The sequence below is a fragment of the Chrysemys picta genome, chromosome 8 (assembly GCF_011386835.1).
Source record: "Chrysemys picta bellii isolate R12L10 chromosome 8, ASM1138683v2, whole genome shotgun sequence".
Taxonomy (NCBI): Eukaryota; Metazoa; Chordata; order Testudines; family Emydidae; genus Chrysemys; species Chrysemys picta.
In genome coordinates, this window is record NC_088798.1 from 81,206,469 (window position 1) to 81,225,993 (window position 19,525).

At 44.0% G+C, this 19,525-nt stretch overlaps 1 protein-coding gene across 2 annotated transcripts in view; it reads left to right on the forward strand.

The window, feature by feature from the left end:
* Window positions 1-19,525, forward strand: part of SLIT3 (slit guidance ligand 3) — a 793,796-nt gene that overhangs the window by 597,848 nt on the left and 176,423 nt on the right. For both annotated transcript variants that reach the window (XM_005295705.5, XM_065554865.1), the window contains 2 exons: window positions 10,678-10,821; window positions 13,831-13,974. In XM_005295705.5, coding sequence (XP_005295762.1) covers window positions 10,678-10,821; window positions 13,831-13,974 — 288 coding nt within the window. The remainder of the gene's footprint in view (window positions 1-10,677; window positions 10,822-13,830; window positions 13,975-19,525) is intronic.

The following is a 19,525-nucleotide window of genomic DNA, read 5'->3' on the forward strand; positions in this document are numbered from 1 at the left end:
CAACTGCAAAAAAAAATCTCACGTGATCATGTTTTAGTTGGAAATAAGAGATGTGATAGTTGGGATCATTTCTTTGATTTCATTTGACACTTAAAATAGACTGGTTTCAGAGTAGCAGCCGTGTTAGTCTGTATCCGCAAAAAGAACAGGAGTATTTGTGGCACCTTAGAGACTAACAAATTTATTAGAGCATAAGCTTTCGTGGGCTACAGCCCACTTCTTCGGATGCATATAGAATGGAACATATATTGAGGAGATATATATATACACTGATTGAGCAGCTGTCCGTCTTGTGCCTATAGATCTATAAGGAGTTGGGGCATTTTGACAAGGCAGCATTGCTGTTCATAAATGCAGCATGAAACAGCCATGTGTTTTAAGAGTTTGTTTCCTGCGAAGCAATAAATCTTCAGTGCTTTATTCTTGGCAGAAGATAAGAATGTAAGATTACAGGTGCAGTTCAGATGTCCGGATTCGGGCAATGAAAGGTCTGGCAAGGAGAGGTAATTGTGCCCTGAAGTTCATAATAAAGCATTGCCTCATATAGATTTTCAATAGCAGCCTCCAACCAGAGAATTTTCTAGCCATGCTGGTTAGCTGGGCTTCATTTTTTCCTGCCCTGCCTGAAGACCCTTTAGTAAAAGGGTTGTCCCACATGATATGCTGGGATTTTAGAAAAAGGTATTGGAGAACATTGACTACTTTAAAACAGTTTAAGCTAGTTTTCCTGAAAAGCATGCATCAAACTTGATTATGCCACCACTTCCCATTGTTTGAAACCCTATAGACACACACTTTCATAAAATGGCTTTAGAAGCATCTGTAAAGCAATTGAGCCACCAGAAAAATAGCTCCCCTGTATGTCATTGCTTGCCCTTTACCAAATGCCCTTTTACTAAGTGATAGGCTGCTTCAGTGAGTAGTACAAGGGGTTTACTTAGCAGTGTCTGCCAGGGAGACACTGGTGGATGGGGTTGCCGACGGTTCTAACAGCTGCTTTTTGTGTATGGCAGGGAACATGATGGAAAAGATGTTGGTTAAGCCTTACAGCCACCTATTGCTGCCACTTTTTATATAAAAGGGGCAAGAGAATTGGATCAAGCCCCCTTTTTTTCAGTGTGGATGTGGAATGCAGACTGATTTCACCACCATTTTAGGGACATCATTGAGAGGGTCTTTACTACATTCATTTCTAAGCACCTCATGACAGGTGTTACATGTGTCGTGGGCTTTTCTATGCCACTCATCGCTGTAGTATCTGAGTGCTTCACAAACAATGAATTTACTTTCACAACACCCCTGTGAGATGATGTGGGGGGGAAGGGGTTACTCTTCTCCCCATTTTACAGATGGGGAACTGAAGGACAGGGAGATTAAAATCAGAAGTTCCCACTCATTTTGGATGCCAAATTTGAGACACCTGGGACTCAGTTTTTCAGAATACTTAGCATTATGTAGCACATTTTTTATGTTCAAAGCACAGCTCTCATTGACTTCAGTTGCTCAGCACTTCTACAGATCAGACCCCAGGGACTCAGGTCAGTCACCCAGAAAATAAAGCCCACACAATTAGTGACCATCTGTGAGAAGTGATTTGCTTAATATCACCTAGGAGCTCTTTGTCAGAGGCTGGACTAGACTCCAGTTCTTCAGGGCCACATTCAACTGCCTTCGCCATGAAACTGTCCTTCCTCTTCCTGCAATCCCCTGCCTCATTCACTACACACCTTCCAATGTCTGCAACAAATGAGGCTGAGGGCTTACACACAACAGCCTCCTTTACTACATCACCCCCTTGTATCCAGTCTCCACTCACCAGGTCCCCATCCAGTGTGTCCCTTTCCCCACTATGGTCTCCAGTCATGCCCACCCTGGCCCAAAATCCTTCCTCAGGCTCCTCAGCTTATCTGTTTCCCTTCTCCTAGCTCCTTGTCCCAGTCTCCTTGCCCAGCCAGTCCCAGTCTCCCCCACACCCCAACTTTCAGTCCAAGTTTCCTTCTCTCAACCCCTGCCATTCCTAGTCAACCCCTGCCACTCTAAGGTTACCCCCAACAGGTCTGGCTCTTGTCCCCTCTGTGTTCAAATCATGCAGATTCCTTCTTCACGCCAAGCAGAGGAGGCATTGAAAGCACAGGAGAGAGTCAGTCTCCCTGCTCAAAGTCCAGGTGCTTGGACCCAGACCCTTCTCTGGCATAGCTCACCGCTGACCAGAGCTGCAATTGCAGGGTAAGTCCTGCTCAGCCTTGGGCTGGAGCATGCCCATTATGGACCGAATTTTTGGGGACTTTAACTGCTAAAATCTTAAGACTCTTGGCAGCATATGCAACCTGCAGTTTTTCATAGGCTTATAACTTGGCCAAATTTGGGGAGATTTTCACAGGAATGGCATAAAGAGCGTCTCTGTGAACTTGTCTACATGTGGTTCGACGTGTAGGGTAGATGTAGTTACGCACCGCAGTGAAAGGCAAGCTGCATCCAGACACCATCCGAGCAAGCTCGTGCTTGGTGCGGCAGATTCTACAGGGCAGCATGGCCGCTTTTTGTTTGTTTGTTTGTTTTGTTCGCCAATCCGGCCGCCTGAAGTGGGCAGCGGCGCGGAGGAGGAGAGCGCCCTGCTGGGAGCGGGCTGCATGCTCTGTCTGCCCCAGCTGGTGCCAGGTCTGTAGCAAGCCCGGCAGGGTAGCCCGCGTTCTTCCCTCCCGCCGACCGGAGCAGCGCGGATCCCTCCCAGCAGGCGGTGCGGCGGTCGGGGCTGCATGGTGAGCGCCCCGCTGAAGCCCTGGCCGCCCCCCTTCTTTCTCCCCCTGCTTCCTACTCCTCCCCCCCACTAGCCGGGGCACGTCTGCAGCGCAGGGAGTCCCCCTGCACCCTGGCTCCGGCTGCCCGCAGGGTTTTTTTTCCCCTGGTTTGCTGCTCCGGCCACGCCGCAGGTTTTTTGTTTGTTTTTTTGCTTTGCCATTCTGGCTGCCCTGATTTTTTTATTTTTTTTTTTTTGCTTCGGGCAGCAAAAAAGCCAGAGCCAGCCCTGGCTGCATCCATACTCACGGTGGTGCGTAGCTAAATGTGGTATGAAAGACTCCAGCGGGGGTGAGGCAGCAGGGAAAAGTTCTGGCCAGAGCCTTTCCCAGCTGCCTGAATCTTTCACTACAGAGGGGCCAGTGTCCAGCAAAGAGGAAGCAGCAAGACACAACAGTGCTAAAAATAGCAATGTAGATGTGGGTGGCACTGTTTGGGCATGTAGAGAGCCATGCACGGTGTATAGCATAGGATTCAGGCATGTAGGGCACTCTGCTCTACTCTCCTAAGCAATACCTCACCATCTGCGTTGCTGTTTATGCCCATGATAGCTGGGTGTGCAATATTGGTACTCTGCACACCATTGTAAGTGTAGACCTACCTTGACACAAAGGCCATCCCCCTGTCAAATTTCAAGTCCCTGCTTCAAAGCCTAGGGAGACTTGAGTTTTTCAAAGGTCAGCCTGAGGCAGCCACCCAGCATGGAAAATATCTGCCCAAATGGCAAGAATTTGAAAAAGTTATTAGCAACTGAAAACAGAGTCTTATAATGGCACGTGACAGGCAAGGTTCATAAGCAACAGCCTGGCCTATAATATACAATTACATACAGTGGTTAAAATAATTTGAAAATATTCCTTCTAGGCTGACTCTTAATGTATGAAATTACAGCCTAGGATTAAATTGATTTTACATGTTATAGGGCTGCAAATGAAATTAAATCCTTGGTACAGAAACTCTAAAGGTCACTACCCCATAATATCAAGTTAGGCAGCCTTTTATTTAGAAATTAAACCCACTAAAATGAACTTGCTGATTTTTAAAAGGGTAAAAATTCTGTGCCTATCAATTTTTTCCTGATTAACTTCAGTAATTAACTATATAATCCCATATATAGGGTGGAACGGTCTATAGCAGTGGTTCCCAAACTTATTCCGCCGCTTGTGCAGGAAAAGCCCCTGGCAGGCCAGGCTGGTTTATGTACCTGACGCGTCCGCAGGTTCGACCGATCGCAGCTCCCACTGACCGCTGTTCACTGCTCCAGGCCAACGGGAGCTGCTGGAAGCGGCGGCCAGTATGTCCCTCGGTCCGCGCCGCTTCCAGCAGCTCCCATTGGCCTGGAGCAGTGAACCACGGCCAGTGGGAGCCGCGATCAGCTGAACCTGCGGAAGCGGCAGGTAAACAAACCGGCCCAGTCCACCAGGGGCTTTCCCTGCACAAGCGGCAGAACAAGTTTGGGAACCACTGGTCTATAGTATTAGCAGAATGCTAGACATACCTATATTTTATACTGTCTCAGACCACAGCAATTCTCTTGGTTTCCTAGCTGACACTGCAGAGTGGATGGAAAACAGAAGCTGGAATCTCAGGAATAATTGCTTATGGGTAGGGGAAATGACTATAGAATCATTTGAACGGTGGCTTCCCTTGTTCCAAGTGTGCCAATAGGGTTTGCAATGTGAGGTCATTTTTGAACATAGAATCTCAGATGTCACCCATGGCCAAGAGTGGCTTTTCTCCTTTAAAATATTCCTAAATTGCCATCCTTTCTTCAAAACACTGACCTTACCCTGGCAACCCATGTCTTCATTACCTCTACCAAGGGTTACTGTAATGGACTTTATTTGGTACTCACCAGATCCATAGGCAGATATTGAGCGTGTTGTGGAATCTAGCAGCCTGAGTGCACCTGAGTTTTTCCTTTATTTCCTCAATCTGCACTATCTGGTCACTGAGTGGATTGCAGTGTTTATTCTAGTAATTAAAGCCTTAAAGAGCAGTTCTACTCTGAAAACAACTCACTCTATCATCAGTTTTGTGAGTTCTATCTTCACTGTGGCCCAGTGATCCCAAATCAAAATTGCTCAGTTGTCTTCAGTATGGCTCAAATGCTAAAAAAGGCCTTTCCTCCATAAGAATGACTAATCTGCTTTTGTACTCAAACCCTCTTCTCCAACCAACTTAAAAAAAATTATAAAACCCTTGGGGAAAGAATCAACCTAAGAAACCAAGAAAAAGCAATTGAAATAGTTAAAAAATTAACTCCTAACACAAGCAGCATTTTTACCCTGAAACAGGAGAAGTTCCAGAGACTCCATAAATTCCACTAGGGACTGTGCTGTTATTGATTTTATGTGGAAAGTGCTTACATACTACAGTGATGACTAGCAGGATAAAACCCTAAAAGAGAATTTAACCCAGCAATTAGCACTGGATAAACAATTCTGTTGATGAATGACACAGAATAGAATCCATCTTCTTTTCCCATAGCTATGTTAACTCTGCATGAGCAATGGGTATAACACCATTATAAACTTTAGCCACTAATGTAAACAGATAAGACTCTGAGCAGTAGCCCTCTAAAAATGGCACCTTTATAATGTAATAGATCTGCACTCTGTGTGTTCAGAGACACACTTTAATATAGGCCCAGTCTTCCAAGAGACTCCTTTTTTCCTCCTCTCCCAAGATGTGGGTGTCGGTTTAAACTTTACCAACAAGTACAAGTTAGAGAGCAAAGTCTTTAACGATGACCAGGCTTTGTAGGTGTTCCCCTTTGATTCATGCCTGTGCACATTAAGTGCTTACAGACATGCCTCAGGACCCATTTCCTTTTCAGCTGTCCATGCGTTTTTGGTGGATTTTATTGCGTGGTAGCAATGGGATGTCAGCAGTTATCACTATTATATAAAAACAGCCAAATTAACCAGAGCTCTGTAGATGCAGAACATTGATCCTGCTAGTCTTTGTGCATTGTGCCTGACTATTGCACCCCAGCACAAGTGCTGGTGGAGGCTACCTGTGAACAGAAATGAGATTTAGAGCCCTAGGTTTAGTATACAGCAGTGGTAATTAATGGTATCAAGCCCATTGTGATCCTTCTCTCATATGCACAAGTGCAAAGCTTAAAAATAAAAGAGACAGGGTGTAGGCAGAGAATGGATGTGTCTGTGGAGTCATGGCCTGAAGTGATCTTCATAGTAAAGAAGCCTTTATCCATGCCTCGCTCCTGCAACTGCGAGGCAGGATTAAGCTGGCAGCTACACAGTGGACACTCATTAATGCTGGGTTCCACTGTGCTCCCTGTTCCCCTCATTTTTAACCTTACATGTAACACTATGCACCAGGGTTGTGCTGGATAAAACACTCATAATACTGGATGGTAAAGTGACTCTTACCTTTAACAATAACAAAGGAAATCCCCCCTCAAGCTATGTGAGGTACATTTATGCACCCCATTTCCACAGTATCTGAGCACCTCACAATCTTTGTGTATTTATGCCCATTTGAACGCCCATAGTACAGCGCGGTAGCCTAACCTATTTGTATGGGGAGGCAATGGCAGCAGCTTTCTCCCCTAGAAATGGCACATGTGCGGGCAGTTTTCACTTTGGAGCCTTTGTCTGTTCTGTCAATAAGCCATGTATTTAAATGGTCCCAAAGGATTCATTGACCCCTGGATCTGGGAATCAAATGTGACAAATTTTTAAGAAGTCTCTCGGTACTAATTTACATGATAGCTCATCATGGATACAACAAAGCCATTATAGGGTCTATCTAATAAAGCTGTGCTGCATGCATGTTTGAAAAAGACCCCAATTATTATACTCCCATTCTGAAGTGGATGCATGGGGGAATGAATCTTAAACTTTCTAGAGCTGTCACAGATATTTATAAGGGGGTGGGGGATGTAAGTCAGAGCCAATATAGGCACAGGAAAGTGGACGGTGACTTTTCTGAGGTCGGCCACATGTCAGTGTCAGAGCTGGGAACAGAACTCTTAACCTGCAACCTGATGTTCTAGCCACAAAGCCACATTCTCTCCTGGAAACTAGGTTTCAGACTTCGAAATCCAATTCACAGGTTTTTTTGTTTGTTTGTTTGTTTTTAAAGAAAGAAGGGTGCTGGATTGTTTGGACTCAAGGATTTTTATTTTAAGTCCAGGCTATATAATGGCAAAGGTGGTGAGTAGAACTGGTGTGGAATTTTTTGACTAAATGGTTTTTAGTCAGAAAATGCTGACTTGTCAAATTCAAAACTTTTTGCAGGAAGGGATTGGCTTGATGAAACTTTCACTGAGAGAGGTTTCCTCAGGTCCAGGGTGGAATTTCTGGTCACAACAAGAGAGAAAGAAGCAAAGGGCCTAGGATAGCCTGGTGGCTAAGGCATTCACCTGGGATGTAGAAGACCAGGGTTCACAAGTCTTTGCTACAAATGAAGAAGAACTGGGATTTGAACTGGGGCACTCGCATCCCGGATGAGTACAGTAACCCACCAGGCTATTGGCTCATATGGCCGTGTGTCTCTCTCGCTCTAATATTTGTGACGTTTCTGAAGGTCTCGGTTTCCTCCCACTGTGGAACAGAGAAGATTTTCTGAAATTTCAAATATTTTTGTGGGATGGGAAAATTATTTCCTGTCCAGTGGGTAAGCCTACCCTTTGGTTTTCTGTGTCTCTGAACTAGCCTGAATTATGGTTCTCTGTGTCTCTGAAACTTCCTTTGCTCTGAATTAGGATGATAGGACTCTGAGCCCCTCATGTCTAGGTAATACAGGATCAAATCTAGTTGAGGTTGGTGGTAACCAAAAGTTAATAATTGGGGTATGTCAAGGAGTTGGAGGGCTGACTCCAGAAGATAGATATTCATGTCTCTGAACTGCCTGTGCCCCACCAGCAGTCCCAGCAAAAGGACCAATGGGCATAGAGCCAGGAGGAGAGGCTGTATGGAAGGGTCAAGGTGCACGAGTAGAGCTGCCTGAGGAAACCTATACTACTGCCACTTGTAGTATGACACGCTCACCAGATAGAGATTAGCCCAGCATCATTCACCCCCAACAAATTCACTTAAAAGAAAACGTATGTATTTCTGTAAAACAAATCCAGAGTAACAGATGGAAAATAGGATTGAGCTGGAAGGCTGCCAAGACTGATCTAATATTATTTCAAAGCACTTGTTTCAAGTATGATTTGGGATGGAATCTCAGCATTCCTGAAGGACACGGCTTGTAATGTTTGAAATAGTAAAAGTCTGCTGTGAAGTCAGAGTTTTTTTTCAGAAGTTTATTCCAGATGGAAACATGCCATTTTCACTATGAATTTACATTGTCACCTCTGAAAATGGTAAACTGTTTTTTGTCCAAATTATAAGACAAGAATAGTTAAAGTTTTACTGATTTTTTTTCTCACCTTTTTGCCATCAGGGATAATCTTTTTAGGCTGCTTGAATGTGAAAAGCCACTTATTTCCAAGGTCTAGGATTCTAGTAAATCTTTCAAAATTTCAATCAGACTTTAGGGACGCCTACACATAATGGTAGATATTTGTACAGGACAGTTGCTGTCAGCTACCCATCTCTTTTTTTATAGTCTAATGGAGAGGAAATGGGTTCAGGAAGAAAAATAAGGGAACCCATCTTGGTGAGTCGTCTACTTTGACTATGATCCCAGTGGCATTGCAGAACAGTCTTGTCTCCATTCACTGTTGTAAGCCTGGTCTTTCCTCACCTCTACTGTTTGGTTTAGCTTGTACTATTTAATATTGAATTTTAAGATCTTCAGGGCAGGGGATAAATTTTTGTCTATTCTGTAAAACACCTACCATGTTTTTGGACACTTAAAAACTAATAATATACTGCTGGTGAAAGGAGCAGAGTTCAACAATCCAGGTGGTTGAAGTCCCATTTCTACGCTGTGACTCTGTTGACTGTGAAAGGTGCAAGCTTTGACACAGTGTCAACTAATATGCCTTATTCCTGACTTGATTGGTGTGTCCAATTTGTAGGGTGAGAAGCTAAGGCCTTCCCCAGTCTCTGGCCAGCCTACTGAGTGTGTTTGGTTTTTGCAACATGAGTATATGTCCTCTAGGAAGTGGATTACAACCACTCTTACATGGATGACCAAACAGCCTTCAGATAGTAATGAAACCTAATCACTTCAAGTGCAGGTTGGATTATTAATGGTGAACTACAGGTCAAAGGTGTTGTATGAATTACCAGTCAGAGAACAAAACTGCAAATATGCATCACTCCATGGTCACCACCAGGAAAAGGGAGTCATTGTGAGCAATAGGAAAAGTAACATAATGTATGGATTCAAAACAGACACAAAAGAGATACTGAGCTATAAACTTTCATCAGACAACAGTTCAGCCCCAAATTAAATTCATATGTCATAATATGCATACTAGGCTGGCTTTGACACTGAACATAAACTCTTGTCTTCACATCATGGATGAAAGTACAAAGCACAAGAAACTTTTTGAAATCCACCCCCTCTCCCCCAAAATATATATATTTTCGTGATTTTTTTCTGCCTTATAGTTGGCATTCTTTCCCCTCCTTGCTGGCTGCAGAACGCACAAGAGGTGATGGGTCACATGCTGTATGGCCCAGTATCTGACAGTTTTTCAGGAGACATAAACCAGCTTACCAGAGTTTACCACATGAAACCCATCTCCAGTCTACAAAGTTCCTTTCATTCAGGGACAAGTTCTGCAAAGAGCAACCCCACAGTGTTTGTTTGCATCTAAGGCCAGAATTGTACTGCTGCCATGTGTTCCATTAACTTTTATCCTAATCAAACTGTCCATTCTTCAGAAAAGCATGGCCCAGGCACAAGTCCAATGCCTTCTTGTTTGCTTGTTTTCCCTCATTTAGGCACATATTCTGAATCCCTTACTCGTGTTGAATAGCAATGGGACCACTTCTGCAATAAGGTGCTTCTCAATATGAGTATCGGTGTCAGAGTCTGGCCATTAGACAGTATGCTTTTCGGAGAATGGAAATGTGTTTTATGCATGGCCCTATACTTCAGAGCCTTATTACAAAGAATAGTGCTTACTATTATGAGGAGTAACTCTGAAGTCAATAGGATTATTCAGAGTAGCATGCACTGAGCCTCGTAGTAAATGTTTGCAGGGTTGAGCCCTAAGGTTCTGAACAACGTAAGGCATGATTTTCATAAATAAGAGTAGCCTATTTTAATAAATCTCAACACCATTTTATCAAATGGAAGTTCTCCATCCATTTGGCTTTTTCACAAATACAGCACATTCAGCCCAGGTTTCATTTCAGGTTTAAACCATTTTGTAGTTTAATTACGTTGTACATTTACATTCATCATTCCCTTTGCATCTGACTTTATGTTTCTCCACTTCATTATTGCTTACACATTTAAAGCCCGTGTGGTGTTTGGTGCTGTACAATAGACACAAGCAAAGATGGTCCATATCTCGGAGTTATGTGCTCTGCACCCTGTGGTTACATAAGGCTTGCAGGAAAACCAGTACAGCAAAACCACTTAAGCAGGTGTTTAACTGTATGCACAAGTAGTGTGCCAGAATGCTCTGCGCCTTGCAGGATCGAGCCCATTAAGAGCCTGATTCAGACCAGGTGTAACAAGGCGCAGTTCCTTTGACTTTGGTCTGACGTACTTACCTCAGTTCTGTCTCCTATCCTGGTATGATTGTGTCTGTGATAAATGTTGTGAAAGGGGAGCTGTTTGTATGTTATGATTTCAAACTGCTTTTTGCCCTCCGTTACAGATTGAAAACCTGGCTGGATAATTTCTGCAAAGCACATAGTCTTCAGTAAGCCTCTCTTTCTCTTGTGCTGACGAATGTTTGGTAATCTATTTCCTATTACCTTTGCTTTCCCCCACCAGAAACCTGAATAACAATAAGATCAAGGAGATCCGAGAAGGTGCCTTTGATGGGGCAACAGGAGTGCAGGAACTGATGCTGACGGGAAATCAGCTGGAATCGGTGCAAGGGCGAATGTTTAGGGGCCTCACAGGACTCAAGACAATGTAAGTGTGAAACTGCTGAAAAGTATGGCTGCTTGTTTGGGAGAGCTTGGTTACAGCCTTACCTAATTATACCACAGTTATTAGACAGTACATTCTTTGGGGCAGGGAATGAGTCTTACTGTGTTCACAAAGCACGGTGTATTTTTATGGTGCTCTGCGAGTGATAAGGTATCTGCTGTTTCTTTATAAACTGATTTTCAAGGATTAGTAAATTGACAGTGAAGCTGTCTTTGGCCAAAGCTGAGTAGATTTAATCATTTAGCTGTTTTAGTTAGTTAGAATTAATTAAGATCCTTTCTAAAATTCGACTTTTAAAATTCACTTTGGTCTAATTCACTGTGGCATTATCTGTGATTATGTCAGAGATAATGGTGACTGTATAACGCAATATGGTCTCATGGTGAACACACTGTACTAGATTCCCGATATTAAGGTTTAAATTGCCAGCTCCGCCACAGACTTCCCATGTGACCTTTTGCAAGCCACTCTGTTTTTTAAGTTTCCAATCTCTCATAAGTGTTAAGGATAAATTCTTTAATGCATGTGAGGTTCCTACAGTGATGGGGTCACATAAGTGCCTAGACATATAGACAAACAGCAGACACTGGAAAATGGATCATAGTTTGCTTCTGCTCCATACACTAGAGATAAAGCTTCCAGTAAAATCAGAAAGAATGATGGCATGTGATTGACCACTTGACAGATATCCTGTTTCCACAATCTCTCTGTTCTAGGAGGACATAACATCTGAGCAATGTGACTTCCCCCTGCAATTGGCTCCAAAATGCCAAGTGGAATTTTAAAAAAGCTCAGTTTAGTCACAGCAACAAGTGTTTCTTACTTTGCAAAGTATCATAGTGTCAAACCCTTCAGTCCTACACAAGCAAAACAACCCTGACTTGGAGGTTTGCCTGAGTGAGGACCTCACAACGTGGCCCGTAGAGACAAAAACTGGAGAACTTTTCCTTCACTGTTTCTTCAACTTTTGCTTTTCTTTGGCTTAGTCCATCTGGTGTGTGTGTTTTATTGAGAAACTTTTAAATACTGTTTGTGGATACTAAATTAACTTTTTGTGCTATGAAAGCAGCCCATGGCAGGGCTCCCAAACAAAATAAGTATTTTTTTTCATAGAAAGATATTTAGCATTTTAGCTATGCTGCTGACCTGACCTGCATTTCCCCCAAGCTGCTAAAGCAGTCTAAATATACACAGCATGAAATGAAAATCTGTAAGTATAAGTTTTCCTTCAGAAAGGGCACCCAGTATGTGGTATAGAATCCAGAGTTGGCTTCAGAGACATATATTTGGATCTATAAACCTGCATTCTTTGAGCATAAAAACTATAGCCTTAAACCAAGAGGCCATGTTGGACAGAGGCATGCATTGATTTTGAAAATCCTGTCTGCTTCTATAAATGTATTAAATAGTTATAGAGATGGACAGGCATTTAAAAACCTTCCTAGCTATGTGAAGTTACCCTCTAAAACTTATAGAATCCAAAAAACACGTCATTCTGACATATGACTTCAATATAACATATTTCCAGAATTGACCTAATCTAACCAGGGCCTTAGACACCCCCTTCTCTTAGAATAGCATGTTCCTTCTAAAGTTTATGGCATAGATGGAACCATTGCATGAAGGGACAAGTTCCCCCCAACTTTTTGGTGTCCTGTTAATATCTCTTGTCATGTGCTTTTTGGTCTCCCCATTTTTTAACATGCTCTATTTAACCACTGCTTATGGCACTAAGACCCATCTATTTATATTATAGGTGACTAAGGTGATACAGTAACTGGATTTGGAAGTATATCCACTTAAAACTTAGTGTCAAGTCATGGCCTTGCACACCAAATGTCTGATTAGAATGTAAATATCTATACCTGTCTTGCAAAATCTAATCTCTCTCAGGCAAGGGTAAAGTACCTCCTATCAATGTAGTATCCAACTGCCTAGCTGGCTGGTATCAGTGTGGGATGTGACAACAGGGAGGGTATATTGAACTCAATGCAGACTGCCTGGATTTCAAAGCAGAGAATTATTTCCCCTTTAGTTTACATGCTTAGATTATTGGAGTGGGAGCACATGTTCGCATGTATTTTGGGACTTTCTGCTGGTATTCTTTAGATACTGAATAATATTTAATCTGAAGATGAATAGTGACATTAATGTACCACTACATTATTTCATATGAAATCTGACACATGCTTCATGAATAGCTCTAAAGCCTTTGTGGCTATGAAGCAAAATTAGATATTATAGTATTTCAATTCAATTAGGCTTTACCATCAAATTCATTGTTGCCATAACAACTCACAGCAATGTATGTTCATCTGGTACAAGCATTGAGTAAAGAGGCATTTTGGGGGGTCATAACTTTTTTTTTTTCCTCTGGCTGCTATAGGAAAGTTAATGATGATAATAAGATTTCAGAGCTTGTTTTGGTTTGGAAACCCTTTCCTATACCAGACATAAGCTTCCACTATTGTGATCTCCTTTCATACTGTTTAAATACAATTTTTAAAAAACTATTTAGGATAGTCATTTTGTTACAGCAATGTAAGTATTGTTATGCTCAGAGTGTAGCCAGAGTCCATATCAGGTGGCCTCAGAAATCCATTTTAGATTACTCCCATACTCAGTAAATTATTAGACTTTTAAAGCTGACTGCATGTCTGATGCTAGCGAAGGTTTTTGGTCCCACTGTAATTTCAGCTGCAGAGTGTTCACCACTCTTTAATGCCATGTGTGAGCAAGTATAATAATGGAGTTTGAGATTCATAATGGTACACATTTGAGGTGAGAAGGACCCTTTGTTAGCTATTTGTACTCTTGATAGTCAAAACAGAACAGGGTCTGATGCTCGTTTAGCGTCAGTCACCGTCCTGTATTACAACAGATGGATGTTAGAAATGGCATTCGTGGACCCCTGCCTTTAGATTAGGCCACCACCACCACCTTCACTACAGTCTCAAGGAGTATTCTAATTCCATGTCTGAATCTTTGCAGGATGCTGAGGAGCAACTTGATCAGCTGTGTGAACAATGACACCTTCACAGGACTAAGCTCAGTAAGGTTGCTCTCTCTGTACGACAACCGCATCACCACCATCACTCCTGGAGCTTTCAATACACTTGTCTCTTTGTCCACGATGTAAGTAATCCTTTTAATTTTTTTGATGCTGCCACTGTCCAGGACTGCCTGGGCCAAGGCGGGAGGGAGGGGTCCATTGCAGCCTGGCACTCAGGTTTGGCCCGGCCAATGTGGACTCAAATCAGCACAAGGACCCCACGTGCCAGATTGCAACACCAGAAGGGGGGAGCTGGGCCTAGCTCCATGGGACAGGGGCCACCAGTACGGGGTGAGTGTGGAGTGGGCTCATTTTTCCTACTACCTCACTGTTGGAGCCTTAGGTACGGGGGGTGAGGGGCCTTCAGTTGCAGATTTTGGCCCTGACCCCGAACACCTCTGTGTGGCCCTGCTGTTGTCCCATACTTTAAGAGAATTTGTTAGTTGTGAAATCAAAGTGTTTGAGTGTTCAGATGGGGAGAACCATCTTCTTTTTCTTTTTTAATTCACTGAAATTGAAGATTTGGAGAATTTAGAACTTCTGCGACTGCTTTAGAGTTTCCATGCTCAGTTTCGGTTTGGACAGACAGAGAGCAGATAAAAGGGTTGTGGTTTTTTTTTTTAATTTAATCAAAAAACCTAAATGTCAAAAAGTTGTTCTATAAAATGAATAACTAAACCTAAAAGAAAGGGGAGCTCAGTTCCCATTGGAATTTGCAAATCCCAGCCTAAACATTTGCAAAGAATTTTCAAGGTTTTTCTATAATATTTCTGACTTTTCTTATATATTTTCTGGGTTCCTTTCTTAGTGTATCTATTTTCATACAAGTACTCATTGTTAAATAGAGATAGAGTCTGGTCTGTGCTTCCAGCTGTGAATGGGAAACTGGCGCAACTGTTAATGGAAGTTGTCTACTTAATCCCATCCACTCTGCATTGAAAATGCACCCTAACTATCCAAACAAAACAAACTCTTTGTTATTACAGCTTTTTTTTTTTTGGCTCGAAAGTAACCTCTGTGGTGTTTACTTGTTTTAAATAAGGAGTATGTGTTTGGTTTTTTGGGGGGGGGAAGGAGAGTAGCAGAGCAGAAGTCTTGCAATGTTTTGTTGCTCCTTCCTTTATTTTTATCAATTTTGTTAATAGCCTTTCCCCAACCAGCCAGTTCATACTGTGGCATCTCACCCTTGGTAGGAGGGAGAGAGAGGTAAACAACCCTCCTAAAAGTCACCCTGCAGATTGAAGGACAAGGGCACTAACTATAGTGGAATTCATTTTCCCTGGTCACCATCTGCATTGCTCATTCTTCTATATTGGTCAAACCATACATTCCAAAATGTAGTACTCAACATGTGCTTTTCTGTGCTGCCAGCATTCCCAGCCTTGTCTGCCTTTTCCCCTGCTTCTTGCAGTTGCCTCCATGCTCCATGCATCCCCTATGCATGGAGCGACGATCTTGAACTAGTCCCCAAGAATCATGCCCTGTCTGCTTTTAAGTCTCTCTCAAAAACTCACCTCTGCTATGCTGTCTACAGTGAATCTATTCAATTTTTAACAGTTTCCTCTGTTTCCCTTTTCCTACTCTCTGTGTGCTTATCTGCTATTACAAGTGACCTCAGAACAGGGAACCATCCCTCATTTACTTATTCTTGAATGTCAGGAAAGGAACTAGCTCATCATATGCTCTAAAATAAAAGGTATGTCAACACAGCAACTGGAAGAGTGTTTCCCAACACAGTAGACAGACAGGCTGTCTCTAGCAGAGCTAACGTGCTAATAGCAGAGTAGCCGTAGTGGTGCCTCGGGCTAGCCACCCAAATGCAGTCCTGTCCAACCCGCTGGCTATATATTCAGGTGGCTAGCCCAAGCTGCCACCTTGCCATGGTGGCCACACTCCTATTTTCAAGCACAATTTCAAGTGCTATGTAGACATAAACAAATAATGCTGATGTTTCCCTTTGTTTACACAGTTCACTGGGTTATTGGTTGCAAAAACAAGGCTGGGAGTAATTTGTGATTGTGTCATATTTAATGGCAGGAAAGAATTTTTCACCTTTGTGGGTATTTTTCAGCTGCACATAAAGATTTTCACAGCCTCTGGCAGTGTTTTAAAGCTGATGATAATTGAATGAGCTGCTTTGGCACAAAAATGCCTTTTAGTAGTCACTTTGACCGTGGAAGACGGACATTGTGTTCCTATCCATGTTTGAATTAGGAAGTTCACTCAGACAGATTTTCATGTAGGACTTGATCCAATGCCCCATTCGAGTCAATGGCAGGACCCCCATTTACTTCACTGGACTTTGGATTTAGCATCATATCATTCAGATACATGCCGTGTCTACACTTACGGCAGCGAGTAGAGTATAGCTATACACTACATGTATAGCTACACGCTGCAGTGAAGGCAGGCTGCATCCACTCTTGTCACTGTGGTGTGTAGCTACCCGCAGCAGTAAAAGGCTCTGGTGGGGGAAGGCAGCGGGGAGCTACTGGGCACAGCGGGGAAAGGCTCTGGTGCGGGGAGACTGCAGTACACTGCACTGGCTAAAAATAGCAGTGTAGACATGGGCACTGCCTGGCCATTGGTGTAGGGTATTTACCATAGGGTTCAAGTGTGCAAGGCACTATGCTGTCCTCATCTAAACCGTACCTTACCATCTACACTGCTATTTATCCCTATGCCAGCAGAGTGTGCAGTGTCTGTACTTTACAGGCGCCATAAGTGTAGTCGCACCTTACATGAAAAATGAGTAGGGTTACCATACGTCCGTTTTTTCCCGGACATGTCCGGCTTTTCAGCAATCAAACCCCCGTCCGGGGGGAATTGCCGAAAAGCCACACATGTCCGGGAAAATGGCCAGCACTTCCTCTCCCCCTGTGGCTCTGCTCCACTCCTCCTCTCTCAGATTTACAGAGCCAAGCTGCCGAGCCAGCGCTACTGGCTTCGGGCAGCCCCCCCCTGCCTCCGGACCCCGAGCCCCCAGCCAGGCACTACTCCTACCCGGCTCCAGCTGAGCTGCTCCCGCGGTGCAGGGGGGGGCTGCCCGAAGCCGGTAACGCTGGGCTGGCTCGGGCAGCTCGCTCTGTAAGTCTGAGGGGGAGGAGCCGAGCAGCTCAGCTGGAGCCGGGGAAGGGACGTGCCCAGCCAGCTCTGGGTCCTGAGGCAGGGGAGGGCTGCCCGAAGCCAGCAGCTCGGCTCTTACATTCTGAGAGGGGAGGAGCAGCTCAGCTGGAGCCCAGGTAGGAGAAGTGGGGTCCGGAGGCGGGGCTGGGGGGTGCTGAGCGGGCCGGGGGGACCAGGGGGTGCTCAGCCGGGGTCCGGGCCGGGGGGTGCTGAGCGGGCCGGGGGGCCGGCGGGGCTGGGGGTGCTGAGCAGGCCGGGGGATGCTTGGCCGGGGGTCCGGGGGCTGGCGGGGCCAGGGGGTGCTCGGCCGGGGATCGGGGGCCGGGCCGGGGGGTGCTGAGCGGACCGGGGGGCCGGCGGGGCTGGGGGGTGCTGAGCGGGCCGGGGGATGCTTGGCCGGGGGTCCTGGGGCTGGCGGGGCCAGGGGGTGCTCGGCCGGGGATCGGGGGCCGGGCCGGGGGGTGCTGAGCGGGCCGGGGGGCCGGCGGGGCTGGGGGCCGCTGAGCGGGCCAGGGGATGCTCGGCCGGGGGTCCGGGGGCCGGCGGGGCCAGGGGGTGCTCGGCCGGGGGCCGGCCCAGGCTTGAAACGCCGGGGGGGGCAGCCTGGGCCGCTCCTCCTCCCCCCACACCCCCCCTTACCTGCTTCAGGCTTCCCGCGAATCAAATGTTCGCGGGAAGCAGGGGAGGGGGCGGAGTTGGGGCGGGGACTTTGAGGAAGGGGCGGAGTTGGGGCGTGGGCGGGGCTGGGGGTGGGGCCGGGGGCCGGTGGAGTGTCCTCCTTTTGGAGGCTCGAAATATGGTAACCCTAAAAATGAGGAACTGTTTTTTCCCAACCTGTGTTTCATAACAGCATTCCATTATGGCTGGCTGTGCCTGCGTCCTGATGCTACTAGAGATTAAATATTACTTTCATGACTTAGAGAGTTCAGGTCACTGACTGTCCTATTCACCCTAAATTGTGAGGATTAATCAGTGTTTAAGTTTCACTTTTTTGCCATTTATTAATACAAAACTATGAACCACACCATTTTATATTCATTTTTATAATAACCACTTATAAGCTAACATTTCTTTCCATTTTTTATTTGGGAAACTATATTTTGCCTCATTCACCAGATTAAAAGCAGCATTGTTACTTTTTGCTTACAGTCATTATCCTTAATATTATCAGAAAGTATGCAGTTCTAAAAATAGCATTCAAAGGAATGGTTTCCAGCAGAGGGAGCACATACATTTATTTTTTGTGTTATTGCAAAAGCATAGCTGTTTTTATGATTTCTTACTACCAGTGGGATAAGTTAAATAAATAGATATTTAGGTTCCCACTTTTTAGGTATGCATGCAGTTTTGCAGGCCCAGTCCTAATGCATGTATTTTAATACCTAGGCAAGCATGTTTATCCACAGTGGGCTTTGCATGAATTAAACATGCCAAGAGGGCACACTTACACAATATTAAAATATCAGCCTAGATTTTAGAGTGTGTTTCCAAGATGATTATAACAGTGTTAAGACAGGCTGCAATTTGGAACTTTTCCTTTTAAATATTTCAGTTTCCATAGCTCTTCGCAAATTTTAATAAAGACACTCCTGGTTGACTGGCTGCTTCCTTATTTCAAGAGCTCTGTCCACCCCGCTATAAAAATATTCTTGTATCTTTGACTGAAACCTTTTAATAAGCCACCTTTGCTAAAAGCCTGATTGCCCTGTTTCAATGTGAGTGGCTATATTACTATCATTAGGTATAGAAAATCTGATTATTTAATTTTATAGCATTTCAACTGTCAAACATTACTGTTTGTGATCTGAAAATGCCCACTTTAATAGCCTCAGTCAAACTCCATCCTAACACCGTTGCAATTTATTGTCCCTTCCAGGCTTTCAAATTGCTTATCATCAGAAATAATTTTGCATAGTGAAGCTTTTGTTCCATGTGATACTTAGATTCATTGACCTAATGGTCCTGCCAAGTGGCATCATCATGTTTCCTTGGAAACAGATTGAGCTGTTTTGGTACCAAAATATATCTGTATCTAGTTTTCTAATATATACCGTATCTCAAAAGGGATTAGTGAAAGGATCAGTATATTTGGAAAAATATTAAGTTTAATTAATTGAGTGCTATTTATTGCACCATTACATATGAATAATCCATGCTTCCTCAGACAGTAACATTAAGAAAAGATTTGGTCATTGTTCCCACCATTGACTATGCAATAACATTATCAATTTTCCTCCATAAATAAAAGTTACACTTGAATATTTGAATTACAAAATTTGGACTGGAACCAGATTATTGGACTTTGCCAGTCGTCTCGGTGTTTGGATCCAGGGTTTTGGAACAGATCCATCTCAGACTTAAAATAAATGGGAAAACCTGAAGCCAGGGGTTACATTTAACTTCATGCAATCACATAACATCACATATTCAGTTTCCAGCCCTCTGAATATGGTGCCAAGTTAATCTATAACAGTGTTTATTTTTAAAAATAAAATTAATTAAATGAAA